This window comes from Staurois parvus, unplaced genomic scaffold (genome assembly GCF_062004578.1).
Source record: "Staurois parvus isolate SC_StPar_1 unplaced genomic scaffold, SC_StPar_1.0 ptg000154l, whole genome shotgun sequence".
NCBI classification, from domain to species: Eukaryota; Metazoa; Chordata; class Amphibia; order Anura; family Ranidae; genus Staurois; species Staurois parvus.
This window is the reverse complement of record NW_028317950.1, coordinates 23,377,254-23,401,325: the sequence shown is the minus strand read 5'-3', so window position 1 is coordinate 23,401,325 and position 24,072 is coordinate 23,377,254. Positions and strand designations below refer to the sequence as shown.

The following is a 24,072-nucleotide window of genomic DNA, read 5'->3' as shown; positions in this document are numbered from 1 at the left end:
AACTGACACCAATGATGGAGCCCAATGACACCAATGAAGGGGCATAATTCCTCTCTATGACTCCAACAATGGGACACAATTCTTCCCATTGATGTCAGAACCTTTTCTACTCCTATTGGCCACAGTCTAGACCCTCTACATTCTGAAGGACAGTAAACTGGCCCTTTGTTTAAGAAGTTTGGAGACCCCTGGTTTAATAGAACAGAGTGGTTATTACACAAAGCTATAGACTGCAATACCACACTAGGCAGGGGTGAAACAACAAATCTCAACACCCTATAGCAAAACGGGGCCTCCCGCCTTTCTTGCCCTTTAGTTACATTTCTCTCCAGGACCCAGCCTATACTGCATCTAATAATAGTTTGTCAACAGTGATGGCCGGCCAGTGGGTTATACTGCAATCCTAAATCCCAACTTCAGCCAAAGCTTACTTTGTTTCCTTATAGGGGCGTTTTCTCTCTTCCCATAAGGGCAAGAATTGAAGGGAAATCTGTCCAAGGGCAACACAAACAAAAATAAAGCGTGAGGAAGGATTAGAACTTCTACAGAAGTCTGTGCCTTTATTTTCTGGTAAAAAAAAACCTTCCCCTCCAATTTTTTGGGGGTGTTTTTGGGATACGTGAAATAAAAATCTCCTCAATAGGGTCACAAACCATACATAAATGGCAGCAATTTTAACCTGTCTTCAGTCTATCCAAAGAGGTGGACATTTTCATCTGATAACGTGATGCAGTTTGCAGATCCGTCTTAGAAATGCAACAGATTTATGATATCATATTTTGTGTAATAAATGTGTCAAACTGCTTTTGCGTTCGTTGTATTATGTGGCATATTTGCCACGTATTGTTCAAATTTGTCACTATTTGTTATAAAAATAAAAAAGGCAGACAGTCTTTTAAGTCATTCTCAGATGTCTGTGTTTAAAAAGTGGTTCACGTTCCTTTTAAAGTTTGCAACATATCAGTGTTCATTCTGCCGCAAACTAGTTCATAATGCGTGCAACAAATGTACAAAAGCAGGCAGACATTCAAAGATTGGTTGTAGTCATTTGCAAAACAGGAGGTGCACTGGTAAACGTTCTACTGCAAAAGGTAGAACATAAACTGCAAATGTTTTAGAAACATTTGCAAGTTTTTACTTTTGTAATGTTTAAAACAGCATTGATTTTGCATGTGACCTTTCAGAAATTGGCTGGGTAATCACTCTCAACAAGCTGGCCGAGGGGACACATTGCAGGTGAATATCCCACTTGTTCTCTGTCAATAGTCTGAATTGCGATCTGACTGTTACCACATCAACCAGACTCAACTCCTTTATCTTCACTCCATTCTCCAGATGCTAGGATAAAAGCAGGAATATGGTTGGGTGCTGTGATGTGGTACAGAGAGCTTTTATTTTGGACACTTTGATAAATGCTGGTAGACATTGAATCAATGCTTTTCAATGCCCTTTCACCATTTTTGATCTTTATTATACGTTTTGTATTGGCAGAGTTGTGCTGAGCTGAAAGAACAGATCCAGAGCCTGAAGCAAGACCATGATCGGGCCCTGCAAGGTCTTCAGGAACAAGTATGTCATTTTCTGGTTAATGTTGCTTCAGCTTTTATTGTCTTCTTGTTTTGCATTTGTTACTAAACTCTGTGCTCTCTTTGGCTTCTCTCTTCTTGCCACGTGACCTGTAAATATCCCTGCTCCTCTGTGCGCCTGCCCCCCCCCCCCCAATCACATATAGGTAGCTTGGCAGAGCGCGGAGAGCCAGGAGCAGGTGGACAACATTCTGTCCGAGAACGATGCCCTCCGTACCAACCTAGCAGCCTTGGAACAGGTACATTGTCATCCATAACCATTCCAATTTTGTCCTTACACTCCTCAGATGTGTGCCAAATCACACACACATCTCTGGCCTGATGCAGTATTCACCTTTCAAGCGGGTTACTAACACTTCTCTAAAACGCAGCCTGGGATGTAACAATTCCATCAATATGCTTCATTAAAATGCAAGTTTTTTTGTGCGTGTCAAAAAGCAAGGTAAAAGCACAAAAATACAAAGGGACTTTTGATCTGATATTCATCCATAAGGCTAATTGTGGTAATACAATTTCTTTTGGCTGCAGTTTTGGACAGTAAACAGTCATATTTAAAGAAGAACTCAATTAGAGGGAACCTGTGAGGATGAAATATGGGAACTGTCAATGCTGACTTGTTTTTGAGTCATCCTCATCCTTCATTGCTTAACAAACCATTTACCTGTAGCAAGTCAGAAAAGGCGTCTTTCATATTTAAATCCTTACAGATTATATTTATATACTACACATATTTAGAAATATCAAGACACTATTCTACTTTTAGAATAACAATAATTTATATACACTGACCGACCAGCCATAACATTATGAAGAACCAGCATAACCTGTCGAGGCATGGACACTAAACCATCACTAACAGATACTTTAGGTCCTGGAAGTTGCAATGTGGGCGAATTTGGTCTGAGACTACAAAACAATACACAACAAACTGCAATGCACTGTGTGTTCTGACATTTTTCTATTGAAACCAGCATGAACTTTTTTTTTTAGTAATTTTAGCTTAGCTCTTCTGTTGTTTGGACAACACATGCCAGTATTCGCTCCCCATGTGCATCAGTGAGCCATGGTTGCCTGTGACCCTATCATCAGTTCAACAATTTTCCTTTCTTTGGATTACTTTCAGAAGGTCCTGACCACTGCAGACCAGGAACATTCCACAAAAGCTGCAGTTTTAGAGTTGCTCTGACCCATTCGACAAACTATTACAATTTTGCCCTTGTCAAAGTCACTCCAATCCTTATGTTTGCTTGTGTTTTCTGCTTTCAACACATCCTCTTCAGGGACAACATTTTCACTTGCTACCTAATCTATCCACCCATTTTCAGATGTAATTGTAATGAGATAATGTCATTCACTATACCTGTAAGTGATCTTAATGTTATGGCTGATCAGTGTATGTGTTCTCTAACTGCTTTTACATATGCAAAACTGAATTGTAGCTCCTTATTGGGTTCACCTATCCCCTTAGCTCAATAACATTACCAATGTTTTTTACAGAGACAGTCTGGGGATCTAAAATCTGAGCTCCAGGGAAACCGCTAAATATGCAGACAAAATACATAAAGGGAGCGGTTTTATTTTGCAAGGGACTTGTATTTCTGGTCACCCTGTAAAGTTTACAAAGCTCTGTCACACAGCACAGTCCTGTCTGGTAGAGCATAAGACCTGATTTTTCTCTGCTGCAGTTCAGTAATACTTGCAGGTCTTGTCCCTCCCCCATCCAGTGACTGGACATTGAGAGAAGAAGCAGCAGTCTGATGTGCTCACGTCTCTGTGGTCTCCACAATTAGAATGCTCTTCGCACCGCAACACAGTTGATTGACTATCTGTGCTGCTTCTCCCTCTCCCAGTCTGAGCTCTGCTGTACAGGGACTGCTGCTTCTCCTTCTCCTAGTGTGAGCTTTGCTGTACAGGGACTGCAATAGGCTGATACCAAGATACCAAGTGAAATTTGGGTACTTTACACTTCTTGCATTTAAAAAAAAACACATTTAGATCCGTATTAATTATTACAGAGCTGAACTAATCTGTGTATTTTATATATATATATATATATATATATAATATATATATATATATATATATATATATATATATATATATTATAGTTCAGATTTAAGTGTTCATAGAGCATATTGGCTGCTTTTTCATTATAAGTAGGGAAATTAAGTTATATTGAAAATTATGGCTGCTTGTCAGATGGAACCACTATCCTGCTTTTTAATGAGACCAGAGTTCTTCTTTAAGGCTGTATAACAACAAAGCAATATACAAAGGAGTCCTGTTAATCTATTGTTAGATCGTATTCACACCTATGCATCACTGTCTTTTCTATCTTGCTCATATCATTCTATACTATTTTGTGATCTTCTGTGCTATTTTATCTTGATCATTATTAATTTATTACATTTGTGCATCGTGTTTGTATGTTTCTAAGCCTAGGTTTACACTAGAATGTGGAGCTGGACACGTGATCTGTGCTCATTTTCCGAATTCAAATTGCACTGCCCTTGAGATCTGCAGCGGGTGTCAGTGCAATCTTAACAACAAAAAGCAGAACATTTGCCTGCACCGGATAACATAGTACAAAACAACCATGCCATCTGGTGGCAGTGCAGTTGCAAAATTGGTGTATGCTTGATATTGGTGCGATGCAATGTGATTTGAGCCCATTCAAAATGAATGGGCTCAAATCGCACTGCACTAAATTGCATGTGAATTGCACAGGAATACAGAGCGGTTCATAGTGTGAACCATGGCTAAGAGTACAGGATGTTCACAGAAAATTAACTTTTCACTTCCATTCAAAAGTACGTGAAAGCACATTTATTTTTCTTTTCTTTAGCTGTAGGATAGAGTAATGAGCGGAAGAACCCTCTGTAAGGTTTTTCTTTTTTCTTATTTTTTTTTTTTTTTTACTGGCTATGCCCCATTGGGTAGATTTCCCTGAGAACACAACAGAAAGTCAGAAGATGTCTCTACACCAGCGGTTCTCAACCTGGGGGTCGAACGACCATTTCACAGGGGTCGCCTAAGACCATCGGAAAACACATATTTCCGATGGTCTTAGGAACCGAGACACCGCTCCGGTCTCAGGCGATCTGTGGGCGGGATGATATGCTGCCCCTGTAACCTGGCCACACCTCCGGGATCACTCAACAGCTCCGCCTCCTCGCCGCTGATTGGCCACCGGAACTGTAGCTCAGGAGAGGCACACAGGCGGCCAATCACCGGCGAGGAGGTGGAGCTTGGAGAGGAGGAGCCGAGCAGCAGCGCGCGGAGATCGAAGAAGATCGAGGGAGCTGCAGGAGCGAGTGAAGAGAGAGGCCAGAGAAGGAAGACAGCTGACAGGTAAGTGCAAATTTTGCTGCTGCAGCCAGGTATGCAGGCTGTAGATGGGAGAGGGAGAGAGCGAGCCCAGGCTGGAGCAGGAGTCAGCAAGGTAAGTATCATTGGTGTCAGTGGAAGGGATAGTGCCCCATTATTTGTGTCACTAATACCAACGATGGGGCACTATTCCTCCCCCCACTGACACCAATGATGGGGCACTATTCCTCCCCCCACTGACACCAATGATGGGGCACTATTCCTCCCCCCACTGACACCAATGATGGGGCACTATTCCCCCCACTGACACCAATGATGGGGCACTATTCCTCCCACTGACACCAATGATGGGGCACTATTCCTCCCACTGACACCCACAATGGGGCACTATTCCTCCCACTGACACCCACGATGGGGCACTATTCCTCCCACTGACACCAATGATGGGGCACTATTCCCCCCACTGACACCAATGATTGGGCACTATTCCTCCCACTGACACCAATGATGGGGCACTATTCCTCCCACTGACACCAATGATGGGGCACTATTCCTCCCACTGACACCCACAATGGGGCACTATTCCTCCCACTGACACCCACAATGGGGCACTATTCCTCCCACTGACACCCACAATGGGGCACTATTCCTCCCACTGACACCCACGATGGGGCACTATTCCTCCCACTGACCAATGATTGGGCACTATTCCTCCCACTGATACCAATGATGGGGCACTATTCCTCCCACTGACACCAATGATGGGGCACTATTCCTCCCACTGACAGCAATGATGAGGCACTATTCCTCCCAATGACACCCACAATGGGGCACTATTCCTCCCACTGACACCCACAATGGGGCACTATTCCTCCCACTGACACCAATGATGGGGCACTATTCCTCCCACTGACACCAATGATGGGGCACTATTCCTCCCACTGACACCAATGATGGGGCACTATTCCTCCCACTGACATCAATGATGGGGCACTATTCCTCCCACTGACATCAATGATGGGGCACTATTCCTCCCACTGATACCAATGATGGGGCACTATTCCTCCCACTGACACCAATGATGGGGCACTATTCCTCCCACTGACACCAATGAGGCACTAATCCTCCCAATGACACCCACAATGGGGCACTATTCCTCCCACTGACACCCACAATGGGGCACTATTCCTCCCAATGACACCCACAATGGGGCACTATTCCTCCCACTGACACCCACAATGGGGCACTATTCCTCCCACTGACACCCACAATGGGGCACTATTCCTCCCACTGACACCCACGATGGGGCACTATTCCTCCCACTGACACCCACGATGGGGCACTATTCCTCCCACTGACACCCACGATGGGGCACTATTCCTCCCACTGACACCAATGATTGGGCACTATTCCTCCCACTGACGCCAATGATTGGGCACTATTCCTCCCACTGACGCCAATGATAGGGCACTATTCCTCCCACTGACGCCAATGATTGTACACTGTTCCTCCCACTGATGCCAATGATGGGGCACTATTCCCCCCACTGACACCAATGATGGGGCACTATTCCTCCCACTGACACCAATGATGGGGCACTATTCCTCCCACTGACACCAATGATGGGGCACTATTCCTCCCACTGACACCAATGATGGGGCATTATTCCCCCCACTGACACCAATGATGGGGCACTATTCCTCCCACTGACACCAATGATGGAGCACTATTCCTCCCACTGACACCAATGATGGGGCACTATTCCTCCCACTGACACCAATGATGGGGCACTATTCCTTCCACTTACACCAATGATGGGGCACTATTCCTCCCACTCATACCAATGATGGGGCACTATTCCTCCCACTGATACCAATGATGGGGCACTATTCCTCCCACTGACACCAATGATGGGGCACTATTCCTCCCACTGACACCAATGATGGGGCACTATTCCTCCCACTGACACCAATGATAGGGCACTATTCCTCCCACTGACACCAATGATGGGGCACTATTCCTTCCACTGACACCAATGATGGGGCACTATTCCTCCCACTGATACCAATGATGGGACACTATTCCTCCCACTAATGCCAATGATGGGGCACTATTCCTCCCACTGACACCAATGATGGGGCACTATTCCTCCCACTGACACCAATGATGGGACACTATTCATCCCACTGAGATCAGTGATGGGGCGCTAGTCCTCCCACTGCAAAATTACAGTTATGAAGTAGCAACGAAAATCATTTTATGGTTGGGGGTCACCACAACATGAGGAACTGTATTAAGGGGTCGCGGCATTAGAAAGGTTGAGAACCACTGCTCTACACAGTAAGGAGAAACACCCAGAAAGTTGTCAGCAAAAGATGTGTCCACATTGGAAGATTTCTTTTCAATTCCTGTTCCGTGACAACTGTAACATGTTGGATTTCTTATCTCATTCTGTCGCAGTGACAGTGGCCAACAGGACAAACAGAGAAGGGAGACTCTCACAGATAGTAATAAAAAATCTTACCAGGGTTCTAACTTTTCCCACTCTATCCAAATTACTACCCAAAAAAAAAGTTTTAGACATAGATATACTTTTTAGGATGTATCTTTGCACATATTTCATTATTGATTACTGCAATACATTTAAACAGCACCATGCAGTACTTTAGTTGAGTTGGGCTGCATGTGGATACCTGATAAACAGACTTCTCATGTGATAAGAAATATGATAGAAGTAGATGTCTACCAGTGTAAAGCACTGATGTGAATGGGGCCTAACTGTGATTTTCCGTCTGTGCTTTGCCTCATTTTAATTTGTCATTATTGATACAGAGAGAACTCAGCAAACTTTTTTTCTATGTGCAGATTCAGACGTCAAGGACTCAGGAGCTGAGTTTACTGCGGGACCAGACTGTAGCACTGACGGCAGAGATCCAGCAGCAGCAAAATGACAAGGAAGCGCTGCTGCAGCAAAGGGATGATTTGAAAGCACAGCTGCAGGTAGGATGTTATTTGGGACAAATTCTGCATTATGAAAGCTTGCTTTGTGCTGGCTGTACACAGCCTTAAGCTTTCCAGCTGTGACAGTACAAGTCCCAGTAGGTGATTGAGCCAATCAGCATCCTAATGTGAGATCATTTACTGGGTGGAACCATATATAGCAGTAATACGAATCAGGGCTCAATCTGTTGCAATCAGCTGTCCTGTGTATATATGGAAAACAAAACATTCTAAGGCTTTTTGAAATACTCTGAATTTATCCAGCATTCCGGGACAGTAGCCCCATTTCTCTAAACAGTTCCAGCTACTGCAAGGCTACCATTTTACACAGAAGACACATCTGATCAATGCTGCTTAGAAAGGGAGCCGACAGTCTTGAAACAGGTAAAATATGTTGCCAGCACACCTACGAGCTTGCTGCAAAGCTCAAACTTTAGATCGCATGTCAATGAAATATTTTGGGGCCACCCAGGAGCTATTTATCAGAAGCATGTTTCTTATCTAGTCTCAACATGGCTCACATGTAGGAGATTTAGCAAAAGCAGAAAACAATTTTTTTAAGTGGCTTTTAGCATTGCTGCGTTTTCAGCTATATACTGAAAGAAAGACAACAAGGAAGGTAAACAAGTTGCATATATGCATCAGGTTCTGTAGGATCTCAGTGCTGTTGTATGCATCCCTGACTTCTATCCGTAAACTGTCACAGCCGGGTGCCCACACTAAAGATACCGGCACCAGGGAGACAAGACGGGCGGTGAAACCAGCAGTGGTAAGGACACCGCTGGACCGAGGAACAGGTAAGTGTCTGTATTTTAAAAGTCAGCAGCTACAGTTTTTGTAGCTGCTTTCTTTTTTTTTTCAGGTGGAACTCCACTTTAATAGCACTATGAAGTGATAATAATATCTTGCCACAATGGTAAAGCCCAACTCCATGCTTTTTTTTTTTGTTCAATTTGGGGGGGTGGGGGTTAGCATTTCTGTCTCCTAGTCGGGGATGTTTTATTTCGATCCTCTTGCCTGTGACCTCTATAACCCTACAAACAGTGTTTGTTGCTGTCTGTGTCCCCATTAAGGAGATTCACCCTCTCTATTTGTCCTGTTTACCATTATCCTTGAAAATTGAAGTAAGAAAAATCCCAAATTTTGTGTTGGCCGCAGAAAAGTAATAGAGGGGAAATCTTCCAATTGAATACTAGTGTTGTGTCCTGGGGGCCCCAAAGGAATTCCCTTAATTTGCAGGGATTTCCTCTCACTTCCTATTTGGCTACTGGGCAGGAAATGAAGGGAAATCTCCGAAATAAGACACATATGGCAAAAAAAAAAAAAAATCTGACAGGGTATAACCCTCCCTTGCTCCGTCTAGAATGAAAAAAAAATGTTTTTGCCTCTAGTTCTACTTTAAATGTTTTTTTATGTGTCCCTATTTGGGAGATTTCCCATCACTTCCTGTCCAAATCAGCCTCTTGTGAATTCCTGCACAGCTGCCCTTGGACTGGAAGAACAAGGGTGTGTACTAGCAGCCCATCAGGCTCTGCTGCAGTGCATATGTGTAAGGGGAGATAACCTGCTGTTGTGTAATAATCCTGTCTTATTGATATTTTTCTATCATTTGTCTAATGCATGTATGTAATTTTGTACATATACTGTACATATAGGTAACATATATGTAGTTCAGTGAATACATTCTGGCTGCATTGGGCAGTGTAGCAGATGTAGGTTTGTTATCTAGCAACGGGAGTAACCTTAGGGTGATAGTAGTACTCAGGAGGTACATGGAGAGGATGAGGGAGGACAAGGAAGAGATCTGCTTTCTGGCAGCACCTCAACCATGGGCGGCACAGTGGCTTAGTGGTTAGCACTTCCGGCTGGCAGTACTAGGGTCGTTGGTTCGAATCCCAACCACGACACCACCTGCCTGGAGTTTGCATGTTCTCCCTGTGCCTGCATGGGTTTCCTCCGGGTACTCCGGTTCTCTCCCACGCTCCAAAGACATGCTGGTAGGTTAATTGGATCCTGTCTAAATTGTCCATAGTATGTGTATGTATGAATGTGGGCACCCCAGCTAAAAATTTGTATTAATGTGCATAAAGAAGCCAAGGAAAGATGGAAAAATCTCCAAAAGGCATCAAATTACAGATTAGACATTCTTATAATATGTCAACAAAAGTTAGATTTTATTTCCATCATTTACACTTTCAAAATAACAGAAAACAAAAAAATGGCGTCTGCAAAAGTTTGGGCACCCTGCAGAGTTAATATCTTGTACTGCCCCCTTTGCAAAGCTGAGACCTGCCAGTGTCATGGAAGAAAGAACCAGTAGATGTGGCTTTGGCAGAAAATACACTTACCGGCTACTTTATTAGGTACACCTGTTCAATTGCTTGGTAACACAAATTACTATTCAACCAATCACATGGCAGCAACTCAGTGCATTTAGGCATCTAGACGTGGTGAAGACGACTGGCTGAAGTTCAAAGCGAGCATCAGAAAGGGGATATAAGTGGCTTTGAACGTGGCATGGTTGTTGGTGCCAGACACTCTGGTCTTAGTATTTCAAAAACTGCTGATCTGCTGGGATTTTCATGCACAACCATCTCTAGGGTTTACAGAGAATGGTCCGAAAAAGAGAAAATATCCATTGAGCGGCAGTTGTGTGGACAAAAATGCCTTGTTGATGTCAGAAGAGAATGGGCAGACTGGTTGCTGAGACATTCAGATGGTACGGTCAGAATTTGGCGCAAACAACATGAAAGCATGGATCCATCCTGCCTTGTATCAGCGGTTCAGATTGGTGGTGGTGTAATGGTGTGGGGGATATTTTCTTGTCACTAGCAAAGTGTACCTAATAAAGTGGCCGGTGAGTGTATATACAACTTTCTCACTGACCGTTTTCGTTCAAGAAAACCTAGAGGCAGCTGGCCTGAGATAAGATGGTGATCTCCTCATTGCTGCATCACAGGCAGAAATAGGTTGCAGTGGACTAGACTAGAGCAGCGGTGGGCAAACTTCGGCTCTCCAGCTGTTGCTCTGCAAGTCATAGCTGTAACTGTCCGTTTTGCAATGCCTCTTGGGAAATGTAGTTCCACAACAGCTGGAAAGCCGCAGATTGCCCACCCCTGGACTAGAGGGTGATTAATAATAGCTGAAGGCCAAGCACTGCATGAAAGCAGAGGTGAGACTACTAGTCCCATGATGGTTTTGCTGTGTAGTAGGGCTAACTAAGTGAACAGAATTAAAAATGTTTTGGCAAGCAGAACGGTTCTCCTTGGTGTATTTAATGTGTGCTTTTATTCTTTTACTTAAAGTGACACTTTTTCCTTATTCTCCAGCTATAATCCATACACATCCACTATTTAAAGTGGTATTACACCCGAAACAAAAAATGTAATGTATTGCAGCTTACCAATCATTAAATGTGGTGGCTGAATTTGTTTTTTTTTAGGCTTTTTCCCTCTCTGTTTTCTCCTGGCAATCTGGCCAGGGGGGAGGGTAGTGTCCGATGTACTAGCAGATTTAGATACACTAATTCAAGCCAAAACTTGTTTTATACATAGCTATAGCAACAGTTTTGTTCCTTTTGGAATAAATGTTTCACATAAAAAAAAAAAACCCTGACCGTTATAAGCACCCCGTCAATATAAATTGTTTGTCTCAAGCCTCTAACTGCTACACCTGCAGGACAGCTTGTTCTGTTGAAAAATGGACTTACTGGTAGGATCACCAAGTGAAAATCAAAGAGAGAGCCTAATAAAACAAAACTAAAGCAGCCATCACATCTAAGAATTGATAAGCAACAATATAATAAATATATGCTTTTCAATTTAATACCACTTGAATGGTCTTGTAATCCAATTTTTTATTTTTTTAGTCATTTCCTACTGTGTTTTCTGTCTCCTTGTAGCATCCTCTGAGTTCCTGAATCTCTCCTTTTACCTCTCATTTCTGTTTGTTTGGAATATGTGGTTATGTGCACTGTTCTATGCACACTAGAAATTGCATAGTTCGTAGTCCCTAGCGCATCTAGGGAATAAGAAAGAGAGGGTGGCTACGTTCCTACATGCAGTGGAACCATGGAGAGGAAACATAACCACTCTTTATCAGGAAGTTGCATCACAGTAGCAAAAAAAAAAATTGAAGGAGGCTGAGTGCAATAGAAGGTCATTCTTTGAACACATACTTTATTTCAGATACTTATATAGCGCCGTCAATTTATGCAGCACTTTACATATATATTGTACATTCACATCATTTGCTAATCCTCAAGGAGCGTACGATCTAAGGTCCCTAACTCACATTCATACATACACATCCTAGGGCCAATTTAGACAGGATCCAGTTAACCTACCAGCATGTCTTTGGAGTGTGGGAGGAAACTGGAGTACCCAAAGGAAACACACGCAGGAACAGGGAGAACATTCAAGCTCCAAGCAGGTGGTGTCATGGCTGGGATTTGAACCAACGACCCTAGTACTGCCAGGTGGAAGTACATAGAATATTTTTTTAACTAGGGTTTGGTGTCACTTTAAGCTCAGCTTTAACATACGGAGTATGTGTATGGTAAACATTCTCTAACTATGCTCTCTTTCAACAGGAGGCCAACCGGGCACATGGCCGTCTCCTGGAGCAACTGCAGGAGCAGAAACAGGAAATTCAGCAGCTACAACAGGACCTGGATGAAGCTAGAAAGGTATGGATTTCTTAACAGGTAAACTATGTATTTTTCATTGAGAGAACAACTTCAGTTGTTGTTCGCTTCCTTGGAAAAAAAAAAAAGCAGTATTCCAAAGAAAATTTACTGCATGATAAACCACCTGGACCATGTATTGATTTCAAGCTGTTTGATCAGGCTGATAACCTTGCAATGAGAGAAAGTAAAGCTAGCTATACACACATAGACTTCTTTCCTTCAGCTTGCGGGCTGAGTGAGGGGAATCTATTTGGTTCTTCCATACTTGCTAAACATCATTAAAGTAGAACAAAAGACTGATCTTTACTTTTCTCATTTTGAATAGGGTAAAGGGGGCGCTTATAACCCCTGTATGGTTTACTTTTTCCAACTATATTCCAGATTTCCTTTCACTTCCTGTCCCATAGCCAAAACAGGAAGGGAGAGAAAATCCCTCTAAAGTGAAGGAATTCCTGGTTGTCACCACAACTAGTGTCCCTGTTGTAAGATACCCCCACTATTATGTTCTGGGGAAACCCCAATATTTGGGATTTTCTTTTACTTAAACTTTCGGGAATAATGGTAAACAGTACTAGTAGGGAGGGTAACTCTCCCTAACGGCACAGGCAGCAAGAAAGAAACCTCATAGGCATTCTAATCCATCTCCACTCTGTCCAAAACTATAAAAAAAGGTTTTGCCTTTTAGGTATACTTTAATGTAGGAATCAGTGCTGCCAGCAGTTGTGACACTTGTGGCTGCTCAAATATCTGAACAGTGACTGCGTCTGATAGGATGCATTTACTGTTCTGCCACCAATTTTTCATTCAAACTTTGTTGAGCTGGGTGGTGCTGATGGGGCTACCCATGACTGCAATTTCAGCCAGTTCAGCTCGAATTGGCTGAAATTAGAGCCATGTATTACCAGCTTAACAGTCCACACAATCACTTTGAGGCACTACTAACATGAAGGAGTTTCTACATCAACTAAGATCAATGAGAGGTGTCTTCATGTACATAGAACATAACTAACTTTAAATAGATGCTAAAGAAAGCACATATAGGGTCCATGCACACCGGCTTAAAAAAACACTGCTCCTAGAGTTTAGCATTTTGCCTGTAGAAGCACCTGATGTTATCCTATGTGTCCATGCACATTAGCACCTTTTAGAGGCATATTTTAAGCTCAGCGTTTACACCCTGGTCTCATCGTGTGTGACTTGGCATGCGATTTGCATAGCATGCAACTTGCAAATCGTATGCCAAGTCGCACCCTATTGTCCGCTATTAGAGCGGTCATATCGGTGCTGGTTGGACCTAGTCGAAGCTGCACTGATTTCTATAGTAGTGCATGGTGCACTACATTTGTTGCAATTTGCATAGACATCTGTGTCAGATGTCTTGCAAATCGTAACTGAAATCGGCAGGTCACTTGATTTTGAAATCGTCCAACTTTACTGTAAGTCGCACGATTCCAAAATCGGTTTTGATGTGACCGGGCCTGAGAAGCAGAAAAAAAAACCTTTTGTTTTTTGAGAGCAGTTTTCCGGCAGAAAAAACTGTAAATGCACCTAAACGGTAGTACAAAAATCTCTCAATTTGCGTTTTTGTTTTTCCTGGTTTTTTTCCTGCCAAGAGCACTGGTGATTTTTTTTTTTTAAGCCAGTGTACATCGGCCCTTAATAAAATTATTTATGACAAGCTGATCTTAGTTACTTCTATGTTATAGTGGAAATAAAAAATGTTTACTTTTTTTTTTTTTGTTATCTTGACCTGCTTTATACCTTAGCTTACCCATTCACCATTTTTCTGCAGAGCGCTGATAAGAGAAAAGGCATGCTGGATGAAATGGCTATTGAGATGCAGCAGGAGAAGGCACGGCACAAGGAAGAGGTGGGGAATATTAAGCTCCAGCACGAGAAGGAGGTACTGAGTATTCGAGCCAAATATGAGAAGGAACTGAGGGAGCTTCATGAAGAGAAAAATCGTGGAGAGGAGGACCTGAGAGGACAGCTGAGAGATGAGAAGGTAAAGTGACAGAAGGTGGACCTCACCCAACTGAAAATAAATCTATAGAGGCAGAGGGAAAGGCAGCGAAATTTGCATTGTTTAACATCAAATTTTCAGTTTTATGGCTGTTCTTAACAATAAAATCTTTTAAAGCAGGGCAAAGCAATGGGTCTTCTTATTTCCTCTGCCCAGCATTGCATCCTTTAATTCTTCATTCAGGTGCTGGGAGCAAAGACACTACAAGGCACTTCTAGGTATGGAGCATGCAGTTCTCTACCCTTCCTCTCATATGACACTTCAACTAGAAAAATTGGAAGCTTAAATAGGGCCTTTTTTTTCGCTTCTGGTGACTGAATGGAACAGCAGGGAAGTGAAAGGAAGGAGCTTCACTGGAGAGGGTAATTAAATTGAACCTGTTGCTTTGACCTGCATTGACAAATCACATATGTACTTTAGGAGCAAACAAATAATTTTTTTTGTTAATTTTTATTGAAAAATTTAAATAGCAGGAAAAGATGTGTCAAAGAACGTACATTAACCTCCCTAGCGGTATAATTATGTCCATATTTCTGTGCTGAAAGCGGTACATTTTTTTGCATGGAAATATGTATTTTGTTTATTGTAGGCCTGTAATTTTTAGGAATAAGGCTGGCCATACATTATACAATTATCTGCAGATTTTCTGCCCAATTTCCTTTAGATTTACCTTCAACTATGTAGTGCAAGGGCCTGCCTAATTGGATACAACTGAAAGTGTTGTTTAGGTTTGTCCTCCTATTATATGGTTTTTGGTAAATCTAAATCAAAAATCTGCAGATAATTGTATAATGTATGGCCAGCCGAACTCACTGAAATCTGTCTGAACAAGAGTCTAGTAAACATTCCGGGTATGATAAAACTTGAAACAAAATAAGAAATTATAATTTAATAAATAATCATGAAAATAATAATATAATACATTTAATTCAATAATATAAGCAAACCAAAAACACTGAAATTTGAAATATAGCGCCAAGTTCACACATCACTGAGCAAAGTCGCAAAATCGTATTCAGTGTCTGATGACGAATTTCCCCACAAATCATTACTCAATTCTGCAAGTGGTTCTGATTTACTATCGCTGTTCTCTAGCTGGTCTAAAACTGCTTTTGACCTAAAGGGACACTTTTTGGACGCCATGGACATTTCTAAGTTTCCAGGCAGAAAGAACAGTCAAAATGCAGGCAGGGCACAGGACAAAGCACTAGGGACAAAATGTATGTGAAATGGTTTCATACAGTAATGTTTTACGATGTCAAATTCGTTTATTAGAAAATGACAGTTTCTAAAAATATTTAAATTTGCCGCCGGTTCCGGCCCCCGTACGTCGCAGGGACTGGAACACGGAAGCTAGATGCCGGCATCAGCCGGAGGAGATGGCCAGGGACGCATCACGGGAATCCCTGAGCAACGCCGCATGGTAAGCCGGAGTGTAGCTTGGGGTTACCGCTTTTGGTACTGAAACATTACCCCAAGCTACACTCGGGAATACCTCTAGAGAGGTTAATCTATCCAATTAGTACAGTTACAAAATTGAGTCTGTAGGACCTTTTGTATGAAAACACAAATAACGTCTGAGCTTATAAACCGGGCATACTATTAAATGCATTTCTTAAGGTCACCAGATGAAGCACATCTTTTCTTAAGGTCATCAGATGAAGCACATTAGGGGTAAGGGTTAATGCTGTTTTCCCATAGTCACATATGAGTAGGAAAGAATACGATTTCATAGTTCAGTGTATTGATATTGCAGGTTTGTTACCTTTTTAGCGGAGGTGTTTTTCCCCCTAGTCTGAATCTAGAAAATGTTTACCTTCTTCATCCCTGAGTAGCATATAGTTTGATTTAGGGAGCATTATGGTGAAGCAAACAGATGATTGTGTTAGGGACATAATACCTGGGGAATGGGGGTCTTGTTTTCAAAATGTGTGGGATAAGCGAAGTGTCAGTCTGTTTCAATAGAGAGGAGACAAAATGTTGCAACCTGATAGTTCAATTCCTTTTAGATCCAACAACTATGTTACGATTGTAGTCTGAAAAGTTCATGACCTGACACAGGAGTGACCACTCAGATACAAAACTTTATCGCTGCACCAAGCCACTCTTCCAGATGTATAGCGCAGAAAAAGGCACATGCGCACTATACTGTTTTCTTACTCTCTTTGCAACATAGCCAAGTTGAAAATGGAGAAAGTGAAAGAAGGAGTGCTCCATCAGCGGACAAAGTCCTAGGGTGTGCAGTAGCAGTGCAGAAGACTGTTGTCATCACTTTGCTTGCTGATGGAACATTTCGAGCCGCCGTCTTCCACTTTTTCCATTTTGAACTTTACTACGGGTGTGCCAACAGTTTGCAAAGCGTGCATGAAATCTGTATGGCACATATGCACCATTTTCAGCACTGAATATATGGAAGAGTGGCTTAGTGCAGAGATAAAGATTCATGTCTGTGTGGTCACTCCCTCTGTGTTGGATGTGACCTTTTCAGACTACCCTTATAATATAGTTGTTGGATCTAAAGGGGACTATCAGGTTGTACAGTGCATCATCACATTATGAAGCAAAAGGGGAAAATACAGGCATCTGTGATTGACTGTTTATGGATACACACTTTTTATTGGATTTGCAGTTCTTATCTGGGGATCTTTTACTGACACATAGTGCTTATACCTCTCCCGCACTAATCTGTATGCTTACCCCCTAAGCATAAACTCCCTTTTCAAGTCGAAATTCATACCAAACAAAAATCCCCCCCCACCTTTCCAGTACAATCTAAATCCCAACCCCCCCGCCTCCTTCACCCACTGAAATTCAAACCTAGCACAGATCTTTGCCCACTCAGCCCCCCTCCCAGCTCAAATCCTCCCCTTCCCAAATACCCTACATTGCACAAATCCTCTACCCCCCAAATTTCCCCTCTGAGCACAAATCCTCCCCCCCCCCCCCCTCCAATCCTCCTCTCCCAGCAAAAATCCCCCTGCAAGCAAACCCCCCTCCTCTCAGCTGTAGTCAGAGAGTAGGAACTCTCCACGTGGCGCCTCCCCACCTCACATGATACCACCCTGACAGGGGCAGCCATCTCTCTTGTCCACCCCTTGTCCCGGCCCTCAGTGCATGCTTTATGCTGATGAAACAGTACAGCTGTCAACGAAGGTCAATTCTGTTTAATTTTATATTTGCAATTATCCAAAAATTCTACCTAAAGTGCCTTCTTTTTTGTAGAGTGCTGAGGAACCAATAGATGTAAAATAAATCTTTCAGTAAAAACTAAACAATCCATATAATGATGTGCAGCATTAAAACTAATCTATAGAAATGTAACAGAGAGCATCAAAATGCAAAAATTCCAATTTCCCTAAATCCGGTGTTGTCTGCAAGAAAATAAAATATAAGTAAATGGTTGGCAGTTTCTTTAGAACAGGCTAAAAGGTTTACTTTACATAACTTTTATTTATAGGTTGTACTTTTAAATGCCCATGGGGACAGTAGTTTTTGCTTGCTGCCTATATATGCTGTTCTTCCAGTTTTATAGTAAAACAGCACAGTTATTGTGGTTTACTATTCCTCTCTGTGCCAGAATATCAGTATATTCTGCCTGAATGGAAATAAGATACTGAGATGGCTTGAAGTGTATTTTTTTTTTTCAAATCTTGACAGGGCGCATTCACACTATGTGCAGCTACTTGTGTTTTTCCTCATAGAAAAGCGCAGGTAACGGAAATGACACATAGAAAACAGTAGTTTTCTCTATATCATGTGAAAGGAATGATGTTCTTTTCCCCTCAGAGACCCCCGGTCTGTGGAGAGATTCCTGGTTTATCTGCAGAATTCTGGGAACACCCCTTGAACACGGAAATCACGACAGCTTATGTTCAGAGATGTTCAAAGTTTATTAGACATTAATAAGATTATATAGACTACAGATAATAATAAGGGAGGGGGGGAGCGAGTTTCAAAACTGTAACTTGTAACTTTCCATCATGAGCTAACTACATGAAACATGACATATACATTTCTTGGTACAAATTGTTTTGGCTAACTTTTAGAGAAAACAGACAGACAAAGACATTGTCAGGGTCGTGTTAGCTTCTGTTGATACATCCTTGAACAACTGAAAACAGTTTCATTAAACTTCTAATATCTCTACAAAAAACTAACTTAATACTTAATACTTAAAATGGCGTACATAATACAAAATGGAAGTTATCTAGATCCTTTCAATCCCCTCTAAGATCATGAACATGATCTCAATTCTTTACTTCATTCATCTTTCTGTACATAGCTAGATAACCTTCATTTGTATTCTGCGGCTTGGTAGCTCTAGCAATGCAATATAATGAGCATTTAAAACATAGATATAAAAATAAAACAAAAAACAATATCATGACTATGCTTACCGCGATACCTTTCATCCATGAAAAGATGGAACCAAATCCTGATCCTAACCAATCAAAAGGAGTCCATCCATCTTTTCCTATAGCTCTAGCTTCTTCCATCAAACCATCTACCTGCTCCCTGTGTTGCTTTATTATTTCATAATAATCTGGAACAGTCATTGTGGTATTATATATCCAAGTACAACATTCATAATCCTCTGTCATCTCACACAAACCTGTCAGAGCAGCACTCATACTTTCAATAGCTAATTCTTGCATCTCCAGCTGTTTTCTAATAGCTCTGGTCTCAGTATTTAGCAACCCTATGTCCTTAGAGTTCCTCTCCAGTATGTCATCAATAATGTTTGTGTAATTATTTATTTTGTTCATGAGTGTTATTCCCCATCCCGTGTAGGTAGGGAACCATGACCAAACCTTATCCCCTGTAGAGAATAGATCTACCTTTTCTTGTTTGGTTTCCCTTCTCTGTCTCAGAGTTAGTTGGTATTTTGGGTATGTACTGGCTTTTACCTGGTGTTCCTTTTGGTCTATAGCTGCCATAATTGGCACTAATTGGGCTACATAGCACCAGCCCTGGACATTACTCGGTATCCAAGGGTAACAGATCTTACCACAACAGATATAGGTATTGTTTCCCAAGGAGATCGGCAATTTTTGTATTGCAGAATGAAATTCAGGGGTGACAACAAGTGTAAAATAAAAAAGAAGTTTTCCAAACATAGTTTTCCCCACATTATCTTGTATCCCTTCTAAACTTTCATTCAGGGTTTTACCATTTACTTGCCAGAGTTTCACAGAAGAAGTTCCATCCCACCTTCCAGGATCAGATATGTTTAATATGGACTGAGAGCACATTCCCCTTCCCTTGTGAGAAGTATTCCCCAGTCTAAAACACCAATCGGGGAGTTGAGTGACTCCCAGAGTTGGAAAAGATATGGTGGCATTAGAAGTAATATTGGTCAAACCAATACTTACATTCCCTTTTATTAACAAAAATATTTTGACTGGAGCGGCCAGAAGAGGAATTTCATATGTGCTCGGATGTAACTTACTACAGATCCAACATTTATCAGAACCTGACTTTTGAGCATAAGCATATTTAAACTGCATCATCAACATTTTTCCTGAAAAAGGATTGTTCTCTTCAAAACTTCTTTTTGACTTTCTTTCACTTTTGGTTATCTGGGTCTCATTTAAATCTAGTCCTTGACCACAGATACCTTTTATTAGACCCAAGTCCTCAGGGTGATAAATACAGTTAGTTAGGATCCATACTGGCAGGAAAAAGAGCACAGTCAGTGTGCCCAATAGGATCCAGAGTTTCAAAACACCATGAGGGGCAGTAAGGAATGTCATCTTCAGGGTCTTTTTCACTTACTTCACCCACTCTTCGAGGATTTTTCTCTCATACTTCACCTCCTTTTTCCATCTCGTGTTTCTCAGGTGTTTGGTTCACCTTCTTCACTCGACTAGCATGGATCCAGGACTGGGAATTCTCCACCAGAACAGCCGTTCTGGTAACCGCTATCACCGTAGTAGGTGGTCCAAAGGGGTAGCCTTGCTTCTTGTCTTTAGCGAGTTGGCGGACCACTACGACATCTCTCACTTGGAAAAGGTGTGTTGGTTCCTGAAAAATAAAAGAAAAGTGCGAGCAACATTTCTTTCAACCTTATCTAAACTCTGAATCAATTTTCTCACATGTTCTTGTTGTACCAGGTCAAGGTCCCCTCTTTCTAACATAAGTGGCTGTCTAGCCCAAGGAGTGGGGAACGGTCTTCCCATTAATATTTCAAAAGGAGATAACCCTGTAGTCTTATTAGGTGTCATTCTTACCTCTGCTAGAATTGCAGGTAACATCTTCTTCCAGTGGGTATAGGTTCCTCCAGTGGCCTTCCTCAACTTATCCTTAATCGTCCTGTTCATCCTTTCTACTATACCCAAACTTTGAGGATGATAGGGAATATGAAACTTCCAATCTATCTTAAGTACTTTTACCAAATCTTGGCATACCTTGGCCACAAAGGCTGGTCCGTTATCAGAATTTATCTGCAGCAGACATCCCCATCTGGGTATTATCTCCTGTGTGAGAATTCTGACTACAGTTTGCGCATCTTCTTTATTAGTGACAAATTCTTCCACCCATCTGCTGAACATATCCACCATTACCAACAAAAACTCTTGCCTCTGTCCTGTTTTTGGCATGTGGGTAAAATCTATTTGTAAATGGGTGAAAGGTGTAGTTGGGTACACTAGATGCTGGTGTTGTGATTTCTTTGGGTTCTGTGGATTGTTCCTTATACATGTAATGCACCTAGAAACATATTCTTTCACCAACCTAGATAAACCTGTAATAATAATCCTGCAATAATGTTTCACATGTTGTTTTCCATCCTCTATGTCCTAGACTGTGGTACTGTGCAATGAACAATGGGGCACTTGACATGGGAATGCATGGTTTCCCCTCTAAGCACAATAGACCAGAAGCTGGATCTAGTTGTGCTCCAGAACCATCCCAGTCTGCTAAATCGACTTTTGTAGCAAATTTTTGTAAATCTGCATACATCTGGTCATGTGGGGTGGTTGTGATGCCTGAAGTGAGCAAAGGCATCTGCTCACTGGCCACCTGTTGTAATGCGGCTTCCTTTGCTACCTTATCTGCTAATGCATTTCCTTTGGCAATATGATCTCTGCGATTTGTATGTGCCCTGCAATGAAGAATGGCTAATGTTTTTGGTAACTGTATGGCTTTGAGTAGATCAGATATCAAAGAAGAGTGAGATATGGTTTTGCCATCAGCAGCAATGAATCCTCTTCTCTCCCAAATGACCCCAAAATCATGTACAGCACCATGGGCGTACTTGGAGTCTGTGTAAATGTTGACATCCTGTCCTGCAAATAATTGACATGCTCTTGTAAGGGCAATCAGTTCGGCTGCTTGGGCTGACTGATATGGGATTGGCTTTGCCTCGAGTATTTTGTCAGGAAGTTGCACAATGGCATCTCCTGCATGGTAAGTATTATCATTTGGCCTAGAACATGAGCCATCAACAAACACATCTGGGGCCCCATCAAGAGCCACAGCTGACATGTCGGACCTAGGGGAAGTGTCTTGCTGTATGTGGGTTATACAATTGTGTTCTGGTGCCACTTCATCCTGTTCCCCCTTTAGCCCCAGTAGGGCATTCAAAATTGGAACAGGACCTGAATTTGCTGAAGAATATTTAATAATCAAGTTGGAATCAGATAGAAGAATCACTTCATATCCGCTCAACCTTTGTGCTGACATGTGTTGAGTGTGTATGTTTTTCAGTAGTAAGGACACTTGGTGTGCGGTGTGTAGGGTAGTTTCATGTCCCCATGTGAAAGAAATAGCCATCTCCACCAGAATTGCGCACGATGCAACAGCTCTCAGACAAGCAGGCATGCCCTGAACCTGAGTTGGCACTACTTTGGAAAAAAAAGCTACAGGGCGGAGCTTGCCTCCATGTTCCTGAGCCAGGACCCCCGCCATGGTTGTACAATTTTCCCTAGCATACAGATGAAACATTTTCTTATAATCGGGTAGTCCAAGACCAGGGGCCGTTACCATAGCATTCTTTAGGTACACAAGGCATCAACCATTTCATTTGACCATGTGAGAATGTCAGGTGATTCTGAAAGTGTGGCAGACCTCAGAGTGTGATCATAGAATGAACAATCAGGTATCCATTGGCGGCAGTAACCAATCATACCAAGAAAAGTTAGCATGTCCTTTTTTGTTTGTGGGCGGGGCAGACCCACAAGAGCCGCAGCTCTTTTGTGACTGACACTCCTCTCACCATGACTTAGAATAAAACCAAGGTATTCAACCTGTTTTTGGCACCATTGCAATTTCTTTTTAGATGCTTTGTGACCATTCCCTGACAACCATTCTAACAGAGACCAACTATCCTCCTGACTGGCCTCCTGACTTGAACTACAAATCAATAGGTCATCCACATATATAATGAGGACCGAACCATTGGGAGGGGTCCAGGACCTCAGTGTGGTCTGGAGGGCAAGTGAGTAGACTGCAAACAAATCTACATAGCCCTAGGCATTCTACACCAGCTCATCTGGCAATTTTCATAATATAAATACAAATAGCGCCCTTGTCTGGTGGTCCACAGGAACCGAAAAACATGCATTTGTTAAATCAATCACTGTAAAATATTCTGCATCGGACGGAATGGAGGTTAGGAGTGATGGCACATCAGGCACTATTGGGGCTAATGGAACCACCAAATTATTTATGGCCCTCAAATCTTGTACAAAACCTGTAAGAGCCATCCGGCTTCTTGACAGGATTGAAAGGTGTGTTGTAAGGAGAAACAGTTTCTTCTAAAATACCTGTCTCTAAAAATCTTTCCACTAGAGGAGCAATCCCTTCCTCCTTCTCTGTCGACAATTTGTATTGCCTCTGTTTGTAGGGCAATGCCCCTTCCTTGAGTGTGACTGTGTATGGTGTACATGAAATTAATCCTACATCCATAGAATTTGTGGCCCAAACTGGATGTGTATCAGGAGGGGGTGTAATGTGTGAGGGATGACTCTCATCATTGAAATAGGTGGGTATAATGGGTACTTTGGAGGATCTGGCAACTATACCTCCTTCTGATGTTACTCTCAGAGAAATCCCTAAAATTCCCATAAGATCTCTTCCCAACAAATTTACAGGGCAATTTGGAATGATTCTGAAACTGTGGCAAGTGATGGCCTCATCCCATGTGAGGGCTGAAACAGGCAAGGGGGGAGTTTTGAGGGTTTTTGTTAGTATCCCATTTATTCCCATAGAAGGTTCGGCATTTGTAGTTTCTCCATGATACATTTCCTCACTCAGACTGCTACATGTCGCGCCTGAATCGATTAAAAATGGAACTTCAGCGCCCCCTACTTGTAAAGAAATGAGGGGCTGCTGCCTGTATGATGAAGAAACCAAGGGAAATGCCGGGACACCACCTTCCGGGCATCCCTATTGTCTCTGGTTCTGCTGTGGCCCCCACTGAATTGGATATTTGATATCTTGGGGTTGTG

The 24,072-nt window shown here is 42.2% G+C and overlaps 1 protein-coding gene across 2 annotated transcripts in view; it reads left to right on the top strand.

Annotated features, from left to right (window-relative positions):
- The window catches only part of GRIPAP1 (GRIP1 associated protein 1), a 161,658-nt gene that overhangs the window by 36,873 nt on the left and 100,713 nt on the right, over positions 1-24,072 (top strand). Inside the window, exons 14-18 of one of the 2 annotated variants that reach the window (XM_089675242.1) lie at positions 1,492-1,569; positions 1,733-1,825; positions 7,779-7,913; positions 12,505-12,600; positions 14,393-14,605. In XM_089675242.1, the coding sequence (XP_089531368.1) occupies positions 1,492-1,569; positions 1,733-1,825; positions 7,779-7,913; positions 12,505-12,600; positions 14,393-14,605 (615 nt within the window). The remainder of the gene's footprint in view (positions 1-1,491; positions 1,570-1,732; positions 1,826-7,778; positions 7,914-12,504; positions 12,601-14,392; positions 14,606-24,072) is intronic. The other variant, XM_089675243.1, reaches the window with a different exon arrangement.